Source organism: Rhipicephalus microplus, chromosome X (assembly GCF_043290135.1).
Source record: "Rhipicephalus microplus isolate Deutch F79 chromosome X, USDA_Rmic, whole genome shotgun sequence".
NCBI lineage: Eukaryota > Metazoa > Arthropoda > Arachnida > Ixodida > Ixodidae > Rhipicephalus > Rhipicephalus microplus.
Genome location: NC_134710.1, coordinates 294,965,533 through 294,980,267, shown reverse-complemented (window position 1 = coordinate 294,980,267; position 14,735 = coordinate 294,965,533). Strand labels below are relative to the sequence as shown.

The window sequence follows — 14,735 nt, the reverse complement described above, 5'->3', positions numbered from 1 at the left end:
TTTGTCATTTGAGGCAAGCTTTAACCATTTTCATCCATCAATCTCCTTCTCGCTCGTTTACTCAGCATCAAACATAAACTTTCTGGATGTCACGGTATGCATATCAGGTGATAAACTAACGACAAAGCTTTACAGAAAGTTGACTGATAGACACCGCTACCTTCATTTTGAAAGTAGCCACGTAAGACACAACAAGACAAGCATACCGTACAGCCAGGCACTCCGTTTTAAAAGGTTGTGCTCCGCACAATCTGACTTCAGGGATAATTGTGACAAGCTCAGTGATGTGCTAAGAAGACAAAAGTACCCGCCTCAGATAATTGACGATGCCATTAAACGTGCTAATCAAATGGACAAGAGCGTGCTCCTCTACTCCAACAAGCCTGCTCAACAGCGACCATCTACAAACCTCATATAAACACATTCCGCATCAGCACCAAACGTTAACCACATCCTGCACCACAACATTCTTATGCAGAGCGACCGTCTCAAAAAAATCTTTTCGTAATCGCCACGTGTAGTCTATCGCTGGTCGAGAAACTTGCACAATATGCTGACTTCATCTATACTAACTCATCCTGCCTATTCAGGCTGCCACCCTTGTGGCAAACCACGTTGCAAGGTTTGCGTACACATGACCACCTCTATTTCAGCCCACAGTTCGGCGTCAAATTTCACAATGAAAATTAAAGGTGATTACGATTGCGATACGAGTAACTGTGTGCACCTACTTGAGTGCTCAGTCTGTAACATTCAGTACTTAGGCCAGACAGCGACACCATTCAGACTGTGGTTTAATAACCACAAGGCGCAAGTCACAACTTTTCCTAACCTACCCCTATCTAAGCACCTGAATGCGACAGGACATTCACTCGATAACCTAACAGCAACCATATTAGAATCTGGTTTTAAATCTCACCACGAACGGGAAGCACGCGAATCATTTCTCATCTACAAATTTTAAGCACTTTCATTCGGCATTAACGAAAGCGCAGGAAAGCTCACGTTCCTGGGCGCACGTTCAGCAACGGGATCACTATGTCACGGACAAGGCTAAATTCCTTATCACATGTCTGCCGCTTTCATCAGTTTTCAGCCTGTTACCTACAATTCTGTTATATTTCATTCTCATGAATTCCATGTATCTCACTTTTACCTAAGGTTTTTTTGTCATATCACCATTGCCACATAATTCACCTATGTTTTCTTTATATAGCTGTCCTCGTTGCTTTACACCTGTTTTTTGATAGTTTTTTGTTAGTTCTTTTAGCGCACTGTTGCTTGTTGTTTACCTATGTTTCTTGTTAGTTCATCGAGTTGTTTTAACGCAATGTTGTTGAAAGCATTCGCAGTACATAATCACCCATGTTATCATGTTGATCCTTTCCGTGACTGTGAAAAACGCCCTTTTTTGGTGAGCAGACTTCACCGTATATTATCATTTCGTGATATAGTCCTGTCATAATCACATCGTGCAGTTTCGCATGTTGATTTGTGTGCCAATGTCATATATGTGACATTAGATATTAAATAGACACGTGTTGGGGGCCCCCAATGTATATAAGGAGCACGTTGACGTTTGCAATGTATTCCCTGACGAAGGCCGGACCCCGGCCGAAACGTAGAAGTAATAAAAGTTTTCGTATACGTTTGTCCGCTCAAGCCAATTTCTATTTATCACTGGATTCACAGAAGACACTCGCTTGAGATATATATATATATATATATATATATATATATATATATATATATATATATGTGACGCTATGATGAATGGTTGACGTGGCCTGGCTCATACACCATGTTCATTCTATACTGTATCTTCTTCCTTCTCTGCTTCTACCAACCATCACTTCATACGTCACACGATTCCCCCTCCCCCCGAAAGAAGACATGGATTACGAACGAACAAGAAAAAGCAAACAAGGAGATGTTAAAAAGTCACAAACGTCGAAATTCACAATTGGTTCTATGCTCCAGGGTAGTTCCGTAAACTTTCAAAGACTTCAGGGGAGAGTGCAGCAGTCCGGTTAACGCAGGAGTTCTGGTGGGCGAGGCTGGTGGTTGCGTCCTGGATAACACAAAAATGCTTTGGACGTGGAGATAGGGGTAACCACAGCTGGTATTCTTGTGAAGAACGAACGAGGCTTAAACATTTTGCAGAATCGACAGTTCCGATATTGTACGCATCGAATTCCTCGTCGTGGGTGATACAAAGGCCGTGCAGGCAGCTTGCGTGCGCGTTGATCGAGGTTGATTGGGCGCTGCCTGTGTAACTGCCAAGTTGAAGGGGTGCTTTTGTGGCCTTTGGAAAATTTTTCATAGCGATGTCGCAGATGTTTTGATCGAAGGCCCATTTTTGATCCCTGGTGGAGAATGTATCCACGACGATGGGCCTTTTCGCTATGTTCTTTGAGCCTTAAGAGTGGTTTCGATGAAGTTTTCTTTCGTCGTTGACAATGTTGAAGCGTACGTTGACGTTGTAGTTTCTTGGTTTCGTCGACTCGCTTGGGGTGTAACATTGATCGTGGTGTGCCAGGATTCTTAGCAATTCCTCCGCAGGCTTCTACGACGCCAACCAATGCAGCTGTTTTTGGCACAAGACAATGTGGGGGGTTTCGCGCACTTGAATCTTCTGTATTCATAAACCGCTCATTGTTTGTGGTTGCCTGAAGAGTACTTGTGTCATCCGAAGTAGCACCTGGGCTTTTGTTTTCATCGTTGGCTGTGAGGTTGTATACTAGATTCACGTCGCTTTGATCTTTTGGTTGATGAATACCAGTCGTTTCTGCAGAAGACTTTTCTTCACATGATGCTGATTGTGAATGCTTCTGTCTTTGTTGAGCTGCTGAGCTGAATACTTTGACCGAATAAGATTTCTGTGAACATTCATTGTCTGCTTTGGTTTCACGCGGATTTACTAACTCATCATGCGTAAATGCGAGGGTCTTATGAGGTGCTTCCTCAGGTTTATCAGTAATGTTGATGACAGGTGATACCAAGTTAGTCTGCAAGGTACGCATGCCGCACGATGTATTAAATGCATCTGGGTCATAAATAGTGGATTCAAATCTTTTATGCAGCGAAGAGTTAAGCATTGGCGATATTTGCGCTGATGAGGAACTAAGTGGAAGGTTGTGAAAACGATCGCGTGGTCTTTCCGTTAGCACGTGGCTAGCTTCACCTGACGGAAATTGTAAATCCTTGCTCCGTGGTCGAATGCGTGAGGGCTGCTTATGACTGCGATGACGGAGTTCGAATGCATTGAGAGTGCGTGTTCTAATCGAATCTTCATTACACTCTTGAAACCAGATGCTCATTTCTTCTTTTATCTTTTGCCAAGACTCGTCGTTGTCGAATATGTGGGTGAGGTGAAATTTAAATGCCTCACCGGTGACGTAGTCACTGAAGTTCGTAACCATCTCCCGTTCCGACCAAGATGCAGCGGTTGCGCGGAGTTCGAACAGGTTGAACCAGTCCTGCACGGGTCCGTCGTCCGCTGATCCGGTGTACTTGGGGATGTCGAGGTCAGCCGATGGTTCTGTCATTGTGCTGGTCGTTGTCCTCCTAGGCGATGATTCGGTAGTCCATGTACGGTCAGGGCGTCTTCTGGGGAACTGCGTCGATGATGAGTGACTGATGAAGGGACAGGCAGGTCTCCATCCTGTCGACTTGTGTGACGCTACGATGAATGGTTGACGTGGCCTGGCTCATACACCATGTTCATTCTATACTGTATCTTCTTCCTTCTCTGCTTCTACCAACCATCACTTCATACGTCATATATATATATATATATATATATATATATATATATATATATATATATATATATATATATATATATATATATATATATATATATATATATATACACATATATATATATATAAGTAAGGCGTACACACTCGGAAAGGTTGACTGATGATTTCAGTTGAAATAGCGGAAAGGAGCAGACGTGTTCTGTTCCTTTTCCTTGCTCTGTCCATGCACCCGAATCTTAGCACACGAGCCTAAAACATTTCCGCCTCCATCTGAAATGCAGCCGCCGCAATCGGAATTCGATCCCGTGACCTGCGGGTCAACAGCCAAGTACCTTAGCCACTAGACCATCACGGTGGGGCGATCTAAGCGCCGGAAAGTGAAGAGGTAATAGGAAGGGATGGGGTAATCGACTGAGAATGTAAACGTAATTTAATGAGCGTGCCACAAGAGCATGGGATTCCATCTGTGTGGTGGTTGGTGTCATTTAATAAGACTGCTCTTTTTTGTCAGATTCAGCATGAATGAGTACAAACAAAGGGCGTAGGGAGAAATTTTATTATAACGCGAAAACGTTTAAGAGCTAGTTTTGATGAAATTCCGGTGTCGGCTTCGGTGTAGTGGGTTGGGAGCGAAAATTACTCATCTTGTCCATGAGCAAAAAAAAAATATGCCAATAAAATAATAATTTCCGGGTTCGGGTGAGGACAGACTGAAGGTCATTTTCAGGACAAGCAGGTGTAAAGATGCAAAATTTCTGAAATTTGGAGCACTCAAAGAAAAGCTCAAAACCTATTCTTTCTTTTCAAATTTTCTTTCATAATTTTCGGGAAAAAGTATAAAAGAAAACATTTTCTTTAGCATATGACAATAGTTTATTGCCAAGTGTCAAAAACAACAACTTTCATTATATAAATAACATAAATAAATGTTTTCTCTGTTTTCACAAACTAATACCGCATTTAACATATCGAAGGCTGGCCAGAAGTATCACCGCGAACTGATTTAGCTCTCTGGGAAGGGGTTGCAGCTTCCTAGAATTGTTAGGAGAGTTAGAACAAAGGACTCAAAAATGTCCATTTTCCCGTGGCTTCGACTATGAAAAGACTGATCAACACAATAAAAGATCAAGTTCAAACTCTTATTCAGAGTCAGTATCAAAGTCTTCATCTGCAGCTTTCTTCATCATGTAAATATGTCGCATTGGGAAAAGCGTAGCTGCTGTTGCAGTGCTTACAGCGGGTCAACGTTTCACGCCAACGGTCTCCCCGACTGTGAAGTGCATCCGCACGTCAGAAATCGACCCAACTAGTGCTGAAGCTGCCTGCACGGGGTTTTATATGCGGACTTCAGCTCCGGGTCACAGAAGTATTCGAGGGAAGGTCAAAAATGAACATGAACGGGTACCAAAACTTTAGAAACCACCGCCAAAATCACCACACCCGAACGACGAAGCTACGCTATAATTACTTTGATGGAGAGCGGGAGATGTTTGTGTGGCTTTTCACCTGACATGCTACTCCAGGTACCGGGCTGATGCCGGAGCTGACTTTGTGTGAGGTCAATAGGAAGTGGTAAGCCGTCGTTTGGTGTTTTGGTATCACATGTGACGTCTTGGTTTCAGGATCAACGCTGGGTGTTACCTACGCTTTGTTTCTGTACATTTTACCCACGAATATTTTGGCAAATTTTTTAACTGCGCTGAAAAAACAAAAAGAACAGTTTCTTACGAATTTTTCCTGCGTTTTTTTTTGCCATTCGTCTTTTTAAGCAGATGTTCTGCTTCACAATTTCCGTCTGCTTAGAAACGCAGTGAAATTGAATTGCTCAGTTTGGAAATGTACTAGCTTTCATGCTTAACAAACAAACGCTCCCTACATGTGTACAAGTTTCCCAATACAACATCTAATTTCACATAAATATTGCGTAGTACAAGCGTACAGTGCCGTCGGGCGTGAGAACATGTGGTTATCATAATAAATTCGTGGATTAAAGCCCGCTACTTACTACAAAAAGGCCGACACGTTAGTGCGCACATTCCATTAAGACCAAGTTGCGGGTGCATAGTGTTCGAAAACATTTAAAGCGCATAATTCCTCTTGGTTTCAAACATGCCGACCAGTACACATAAAACAGCCCCATGTTAAAGTTTTAGTGACGCAAACTACTTGACAGTTGATTAATTGCATTTAGTAAACGACAATTTGAACGGCTCGAGTTGCATCATACATTAAAAATATGCACTCAGTGGTGGAAGTACGCACTCATTCTAAACAAGATTATCTGTATTGTATTATTTGTGTGCGAGTAACTTATGAAAAAAGGTACAAGGGGGGCTTCTTTTTATATAACTGTTACTTAGTTGTGCCCTAATGATACAATACCCACAATGTGAGCATTCCATAGGTGACCAGCGCCAATATGCAGCGTAACGTGGCGGTATTAATCGATGAACAACGCATAAACTTTTGTATACTCAGCCTCACCGGCCCCGCCGCGCCGTGGTGGTCTAATGGCTAAGGTACTCAGCTGCTGACCCGCAGGTCGCTGGATCAAATCCCGGCTGCGGCGGCTGTATTTCCGATGCAGGCGGAAATGTTGTAGGCCCCTGTGCTCAGATTTGGGCGCACGTTAAAGAACCCCAGGTGGTCCGAAGCCCTCCACTACAGCGTCTCTTATAATCATATGGTGGTTTTGGGACGTTAAACCCCACATATATATCATTCAACCTCACCGCTTCTCACTCCTAAAAAAAGAAAGGGCAGAAACATTGGTGCAATGCCATCTTCGGCTGGTCGTTTCGCTCTCTTGAGAGAGAGAGAGAGAGAGAGAGAGAGAGAGAGAGGTTGCATTCTTTTGTTTTGTCAGCGCCTCTGACTCTCTCTCTCTCTCTTTCTCAAGACAGCGCACAAGAGCTCTCCGAAACGACCAGTCAGAGATGGCAAAAGTATATCGCGGCTGCGAGCGCGGTTTCTAAATGCAAAGCATTTCTTAGCGAAATTCGGTGACGTTGAGCGCATCTATCTATCTATCTATCTATCTATCTATCTATCTATCTATCTATCTATCTATCTATCTATCTATCTATCTATCTATCTATCTATCTATCTATCTATCTATCTATCTATCTATCTATCTATCTATCTATCTATCTATCTATCTATCTATCTATCTATCTATCTATCTATCTATCTATCTATCTATCTATCTATCTATCTATCTATCTATCTATCTATCTATCTATCTATCTATCTATCTATTACTTTTAGCTCTCCTGGTCGTTTCGATAATAGTATTCATACCAAAATCGGTATGGCACAACGCGACTGTACGGCGAGCGTAGTCATAACATAAAAATAATGTCATGTATGTCATGACTTTCATAATTTACAATTCATTGTCTTACTGCTCTTGTGGTGGTTTCGTTCACATGACATATTGCAAAACAAGTATTTTATAACATGACTGCATGGCAGTTGTAAATGACATACGCTATGAGAAAATCATGTCGTACACGTCATGTATGATTATCCGCCACGCTCACGGTGCACTCGCGACCGTTTCGCTAACTTCACGTATACCAAATTTGTTATTAGGTGACGTGAATGGACGAAGAAGGTAAACAACATGTCCAAACATAATAATCAATACATGCGTCTAATGTAAAACCTGAATACATGCGACGGTAATAGCGCTTTCGCAGCAGTTTTGCTATCTCCACATATACCTAATTTGGTATCACGGGACGTGAATGGGCGACGAAGGTAAATTACACGTTCGAACATGACAGTCATGACACAGAAGTCATGTACGGCAAAATTTACGTTCGCTTCGTGACGTTGTTCCGATTTCAAGGTGACATAACTACCTTCATCATTAGCGCTTCGTATATCAACAATTCCCACTGTACGTGAGATCTGCCAATTTTTCCTGATCGCTTATTGCGATCAGGAGACTTCACTGCGCCTTAGGCGCAGTGAAGTCTCGACGGCGGGATGGAACCACCGCTGGCACAGCGCATGAGCAACGCTTGCGGAGCGGTGCATATCGCCGAATCGCCCGAGCAGTACCAGGCATGTCGTTTTCTCGCAGCGGTTGCCAAGTTAAGACCCAACCGCATGCACTCGATTTTCCAGCGATAGCGACGAGCAGCAGCGACAAGCTTGCTTTGTCACGCTGTCGCATCACGACGGCTGCAACCTTATATGTCGGTGACAAAGTGTCATTGTGGGTACAGTAGGAACTATCACGTGTGTACTCATACATTTCAATTAGAAGTTTAAAAGTTAGCTGATGACAACATGCCAAATTTATTATTGTCTCGCGTGACATAAGGAAGCCACAAAAGCATGTCGAGACCTTATTTTTTCGCAATATTTGGTTTAACCGTGACAGGGTGCACCCAGAAGCGTACTCAACTACGGCTACGACGCACTTGATATGAAGACTTCATATTCCAGCAAGCGACAATAATTTTTACTAGCTACCATTGAACTCATAAAAAAACCTTTGATAACGAGCTTTAAGACAAAATACTGTCGCTCTCTCACTCTCCTCGTGAGATGCGAATGCAAAAAAGGTGGTCGATAACTTTCGTTCCTTAAAGTGTACGCGCGGGTAACGATCATCGAGAGAAAATTGCAGTCGAGGCGAGGACCAGAGGTGCCGCCATGTTGCCGGAAATTTGCACGCTGGCTTCCGGGCTACAAATGATATTTTCTTGTTTTCCACAAACGCGCGACGCCACAAGTGGTGGTGATGGATGGGCCTCCACTGCAGCAAACCCTCTCGCTTGTCACAGCCGTTTGTCGTGTGCATGCGGTTGGGCGTTAACCAACAATAGCATCATTATAATATGAGTTGTGCAGCACGGTGATCAGAAACATCTGACGGGAGTGTCTATAGCATTTTTATCGGCATGATAAGAAGATTTGATAAATTTCTTCTACGGTATGACAATCGACCACCAAGTATGCGCCAATAAAAAATGAAAAGGCCAAACACCCGCCATATAGTAAGAGTGTCACCTTCTTGGACTGCTTTTCTGTCCAGCGTATCAGGTCCAAGACTCCCTTGAGTGCTTTAGGGCCGGTTACTCGCTGCCTGATCTCAGCGCCATCGACGCTTTCGAATGCATTATGCCGTGGCATAATGAAATGGTTACACCACAGTTGTACTATGCACGACGCCTTTATCGAGCCCTCTCTATTTAAATGAACAGCTTTTGACATCAGGTGGCAGCTATTTCTTTAGTTTGTGAAACCACACTCATCTGTATTTGTAGTGGAGAAGGTAGCACAGTGGTGCTACGAGTCTGGATCACCGGATATGTTCTTAGCAAACCGGGGCCCTGCGCAGCCACTGCAGACGTGATGTATAGTTTTAGGAAGCGAGTTACGTTTATACTACTGTCACAATCTATTTCCCTTTTTGAGTACTTTCCGCGGGCAACACGCATGTACTCAGCGTCAATAGTGCCTGTTCACAAGCGGTATTAACCCCACCGTGGTGGTCTAATTGCTAAGATACTTGGCTGCTGACCCGCAGGTCGTGGGATGGAATCCCGCCTGCGGTGGCTACATTTCAGATAGAGCCAAGAAGCCGTAGGCATGAGTGCCCAGATTTGGATGCACATTAAAGAACACCAGGGGGTCAAAATTTCCGGAGTCCTCCACTGTGGCGTCTCTCATAATCATATGGTGGTTTTGGGATGTTAAACTCCACACAACAATCAATTAAGCAACAACAAGTGCTCTTAAGCAACTAAAAATGAATGGCTAGCGAGAATCTGATCTGAATCCAGGGGTGGGAGTGCTTAGGTGATACGTGCTTACAATTTTAGCATGAATTTACGACAAGCTGCGTGCAATGAATATTATTAAATGCCGTAAACGTCATTGGGGCTAGCCGGCTGGCTCATCTATCGTAGGTGGCTTTTAGTTTAAAGTGTAACAGAATAAAGCGAGTGGATGGTATACAAGTAACAGGTATGAAAATGGGTACAATTAGGTGCTACTATCAGCCCAATATAGTGAAATATAACGACAAAGTTTACGTATGGTCTTAGACTTAGCATTTTATAGCATTTAAATTGTTGTAACATGCATGGAAAGGATTTCGAAAAAGTTCAAATTGTATTTCACTATGGCGGTGACGCTACTAATTATGTCTCTTGTAATGATGATTTTGAGTTTAGTTATTCTTTTTTTCTACCACACTCTGTGCCGTTCTTCAACATTGAGATTCACTCGAAATAAGTGTCTTACTTATGTTGGTTCGGGGCAGTTTGCCAACACTCCGCTCGCGGAAAACAATCTAACTCCACGGAAAGCCGCCTCTTCTCACAGCAGGAGTTTCAATGAATAGATGGACGTGGAGAAGAAAAAGGCAAACCGTGAATAAATATAGGTTATATATGAGCGTGTATGGGCCGGGCATGTAGCGCGTAGACAGGATAACCACTGGTCGTTAAGGGTAACTAACTGGATTCCCAGAGAAGGCAAGCGGGTAAGGGGGAGACAGAAGGTTAGGTGCACGGGCAGATGAGATTAAGAAGTTTGCGGGTATAAATTGGCAGCAGCAAGCACAGGACCGGGTTAACTGGCGAAACATGGGAGAGGCTTTTGTCCTGCAGTGGACGTAGTCAGGCTGATGATGATGATGATAACGAGCGTACACACATATACCTGTGGTATCATGCTCATAAAGTTTCGAACCAAATACGGCGTTATGCGAGTGGCTCCTTCCCATTCTATTCCGTTTCTTTGTTCCGTATTGAATTGTTTTTTACAAACATATTTTAAATTTTGAACAGTGAACTAAAAAACGAAGAACAAGAAAGATGAATGACCACCCGCTACAGAGATATGTAAAACAAGAAAGCGAAATGTGTCATCAAAGAGGTATCTTATTGTTCATGGGGCATTGATATGAAGGTTGTCTATTGTTGTTTAGAATATATATCGCCAGTTGATGTGGGTGTGTTGCTTATGCAGTGGTACATCTCTATTCGGACGACTAACGTCCATGATAGTGGTTTAACCGTTGCGATAGCTTTCGTAACCTTATGTCCTGACATGGCGTATGGTGAATGCCGCCAAAAGATGGCATCAAGAAACACACAATAAACATTGCTACTGGATATCTACTTTTTCAAAGCGTCGTGAAAGGCAACGAGAAACGTGACGCGCATCTTGTCTTTCCTCTGGCCTGGCCATTAATTCTCACAGTGCGAACGGGGCATGCTTTGTGACAGCCACCAGGCGAGGGCCTAAAGTCACCACATCACGGTGTGTTAAAGCTTGGGCGAAATTACTTCTATGGAAAACGCGCCGAATGAGATGGTTGAAACACGGGGCGTTACCGGAGCTAATCACGCAGATCACACACCACTTCACCCTACAGAATTGAGATGGCGATGCCAACCAGCGAACCAAGAGCAGTGTGAGATGAAAGTGCGAGCATAAAAGGCGCGTTCATGTGGCTTTTGTTAAGTGTTATGTGGTAGCACCGCGGTCTAAGTTCCCATCAGCAATAGTGGATTGAGAAATAGTGGGTTCCACACCTCTGATCAATCTTTTTCTCTTTTCTCTTGCTACCTAAGAACGTTAATTTTGTTGACGTATTCTCGTGACAAAAATGAGACGTGACAGTGACAGTACACTAGCACTGTTACGTCGCATTCTCGCGTAAATGCTTCTATTCCGACGTGTATAAACGTCGGCATAAAGGAAGCGAATTTCGCGCTAAAAAAAGTGACCACCAGGCAAAGTTTATACACACTTTAGCATACAAACTAGCGTGAAGTGCAAATGCAACAACATGCAACTCATTGTGCAACTGCAATAATAATTTGAAGTGTTAGTTGGGACCATGTGTCTATAAAAATGGCTGTAAAAGTCTTAGTGGAGTGCAGATCTGAGTGCAGACAGTGCCGCCACCAATAATGCGACGCATTTCAAGTCGTACGCCATTCGGCATTTTTCAAAATTTCGCAGTGACTTACGCTTGAGGCTCTAAAATGTTGTAAAATGGCCATAAAGACAGAATAATTGAGCTAATCCTTCACTATTATAGCAATACAACTTCACACAGAAACGTGAGCCTTTTTACGTAGTTTCCCAGGGTAACTGACGTCCGAGTGACTGTAGTGAAGGTACATTCGGCCAAGTTTGATCGAGAACTCCCAACGATCCTTTTTGGCGTAGAACACGAAGTTTGTGTAGTTAAAGTCGAAATTATTGTAAATTCTTAGACCAAGCTCTGCGTTAAAAAAGCAAAAAAAAAACGACGCCATCCGTGTTATCAAGGCAGTATTTAGACGCAGGCCCGACAGTGTTGAGCACAAGGTTTATAGAGACAGAGGACACAAAAGTATGCACAAAAAATCTTAGTTCTTAATGCGTGGCTTGTTCAAAAAGAAACAGATAGCAGTGCCTTGTAACGCAACAGCGTCAAACAGCTCGATTCTCAGAAATTCAGGCATAGGTGTTGATGTTGCTGTCGGCGTAGGCTTCGCTGGTTGTGAGAAAAAAATCCTCATCTTGTTTGACTGAAAAATCGAGAAAAAAGAACAAAAAAGCATATATACCAAATAATAAAAATTTCCGCGTCCGAGTGAAGATCAAACGTAAGGCGCTTGCGTGGGGTTAAGACCGGCGTTAGACAGCATTTCACCACTGCCGCAATTTTTGGGGAGGGGGAGGGGGGTCCAGCGGGTCTCGTCGTGGTAGCTGGCCCTCGCAACAGGACCCGTTAGCTCATCTAGCAGGGAAAAAGGCGCATTCTTAGAGAGAGAAATTAGAGATGCTTATTTGAATACAGAAGTAAAAAGAAAACAGCTATGTCTTGACATTATGGAGTCGAGAAGATTTTGAAGTAGCCCGTGAAAGGTGTTTTCAAAGTTTTGTTTCCCCAGATTTGTGGATGAGTAAAAGGGCTCGAAGTCACGCTGTATGTTAACAGGACACACTTCACTTCCAATGGAGCCACCCACACGCGCCCAGGTCAGCCTTGTGGCACCATGGTGTCTCTTCGCTGACGTGAGAAGGCCGCTTGGGTGAATTGCCCCACACTCGTACCAACGCATCAAGAGGACCGCTGATTACCACGCTCAGTTAGTGTACAGGTTCTCATCTACAACGACGCCACTGCCCCTTCAAAGAGGGTGTCGCGACCAAAGCCTGTTGTGGTCGTCTGGTTGACACCTTGCGATGCCGGGCTAAACAACCATGACCACTCGAAGGGGAAGATCAAGCGGCTGTGGCATAACGCTTCGCAGCTCGGAATGACAATACAGGGGCTGCAACAGTTTTCAGAAAGCTAGCAGTCCCTCGGCGACTCTTTCTAAGAACAGGGAACGCCACTCCCTTGTCGGCCAAAGCACCCATCGTAACAGTGGCAAGCAGGTTGTTTATACTACAGCGACGTTCTGTTTAAAAATACTGTGGAAATATCTTTCATGTCTTACACACACACGCGGCCTCTATACTAGCTTCAAGATACATGTAGAAGCACAGTAACTTTACGACGTACAAGCTTAGATTACCATCGGGCATCGGAACATGGGATTATCATAACGAAAATGTGTTTGTTTTCTGGCCACTCATCACAAAATGCACAAACCTTACTGCGCGTATTCTGTTAAGACCACGTAGGGGGTGAGTAGCAAGTTCAAAAACATTTCATATGCATAAATTGCTCGCGGTTTAAAACTTGTTATCGATTATACAGAATACAACCATATGTCAAAGTTTCCCTAGCACAAGTCACTCTCAATTCTATCGATTGCAGTGTGGTAATCCGCCTTTTAAACTTCTCTAGTAACATCGTCCAATAAAAAGTATACACTAAGTGGTTGAAGTACGCACTTGGAACAGGATATAGCTATCACAGCTTGATCTTACCGGAAAGAGTTAAGGGCCCCCAATTTTTCGTTTTTATATTTGCAAGCGTGATACTGATGCATTCTAATAAAATTTTAAAGACAAATTTCTCATGCATTCAAACATGATGTTCGAATGCACGAGAGACTGCATTGTGACGTAAAGTAAGATTCAGAAGCATAAAATAAAAGAAAATATAGACCATTTCTTCGAAGGGAACCATCATGCGATGCGAGGCAGCAGCGGTCCGCACGCCGTTGACCCGGCCAAAATGGGCGTCGAGGTGGGTGCTGGAAAAATAGTTTGAAGTGAGACTCGGTGTAGCCGATAGTATGCTCGAGTAAATATTTCTTTGAAATGAAAAAACATTGGAAGAGTGTTGGGTTTCTTGTAAGTTTCATCGCATATCAACGAGCCGAAAGAGTGTTTCCACTCGACGTGTGGTCGAGCGTTGCGGGTGGTGGAGAGGGCGAAGCTTGAGAGAAGTGCTTCGCAGCGAGCGGACGGAGGAGCAACACCACCTAAGTGTGTGGGGGGGGGGGGGCTGCCAGCCGCTGTTGCGGGTGAGGGAGAGAGTGACGTCAATGCGCAGCTGTGACTTGACCTACTTGGTACTGTTCCAACAACTGCGGGGGCGGTGCGGTGTGTTGGCAAGGAAACACGAATGGACAGCTTTGCAGCTAGAAGCTAGTAAAATAGCTGCTTCACAACAAAAAATTGCGAGAGTTCATTTTTAAGTTAAACATATATCTTTCCTATCATTGTCTATATCAAACCTGAGGCGCAGAAAAGTAAATAAATATTGTTCCGCTACGCAAAACGAAACAAATATGGCGCGAAACATGCTCGACAGCACCCTTCGCTGCAAAACAACATGCATATGTCCAAACATGCATGTCGCTTGAATAAAAAAAATTACCGTCCGCACCATTATAGTTATCTCGTAGTGAGTGTGTTTGTGAATCAACTAAACTGGGCGCAAAGGTGACTTCGACTACTATAGATGGAGCACACAGAAAGTGACGGCACTGGCAAGAATGCCTCTATATGGCGGCATGGCATCTCAAACCACAAGGTGATTCACACGGG

The 14,735-nt window shown here is 43.7% G+C and overlaps 1 protein-coding gene and 1 long non-coding RNA gene across 2 annotated transcripts in view; both read right to left on the bottom strand.

The window, feature by feature from the left end:
* The window catches only part of LOC142776179 (alanine aminotransferase 2-like), a 94,688-nt gene extending 85,761 nt beyond the window's left edge, over positions 1–8,927 (bottom strand). Inside the window, exon 1 of the mRNA XM_075879386.1 lies at positions 8,790–8,927. Coding sequence (XP_075735501.1) covers positions 8,790–8,912 — 123 coding nt within the window. The 5' untranslated portion in view covers positions 8,913–8,927. The remainder of the gene's footprint in view (positions 1–8,789) is intronic.
* Positions 8,928–12,136: 3,209 nt separating this feature from the next.
* Positions 12,137–14,006, bottom strand: LOC142777187 (uncharacterized). The gene is made up of 2 exons (XR_012887967.1): positions 13,849–14,006; positions 12,137–12,313 (listed from the first exon to the last, which is right to left on the bottom strand). It is a non-coding gene; the product is annotated as an uncharacterized LOC142777187 (long non-coding RNA).
* Between the last annotated feature and the right edge of the window lie 729 nt (positions 14,007–14,735).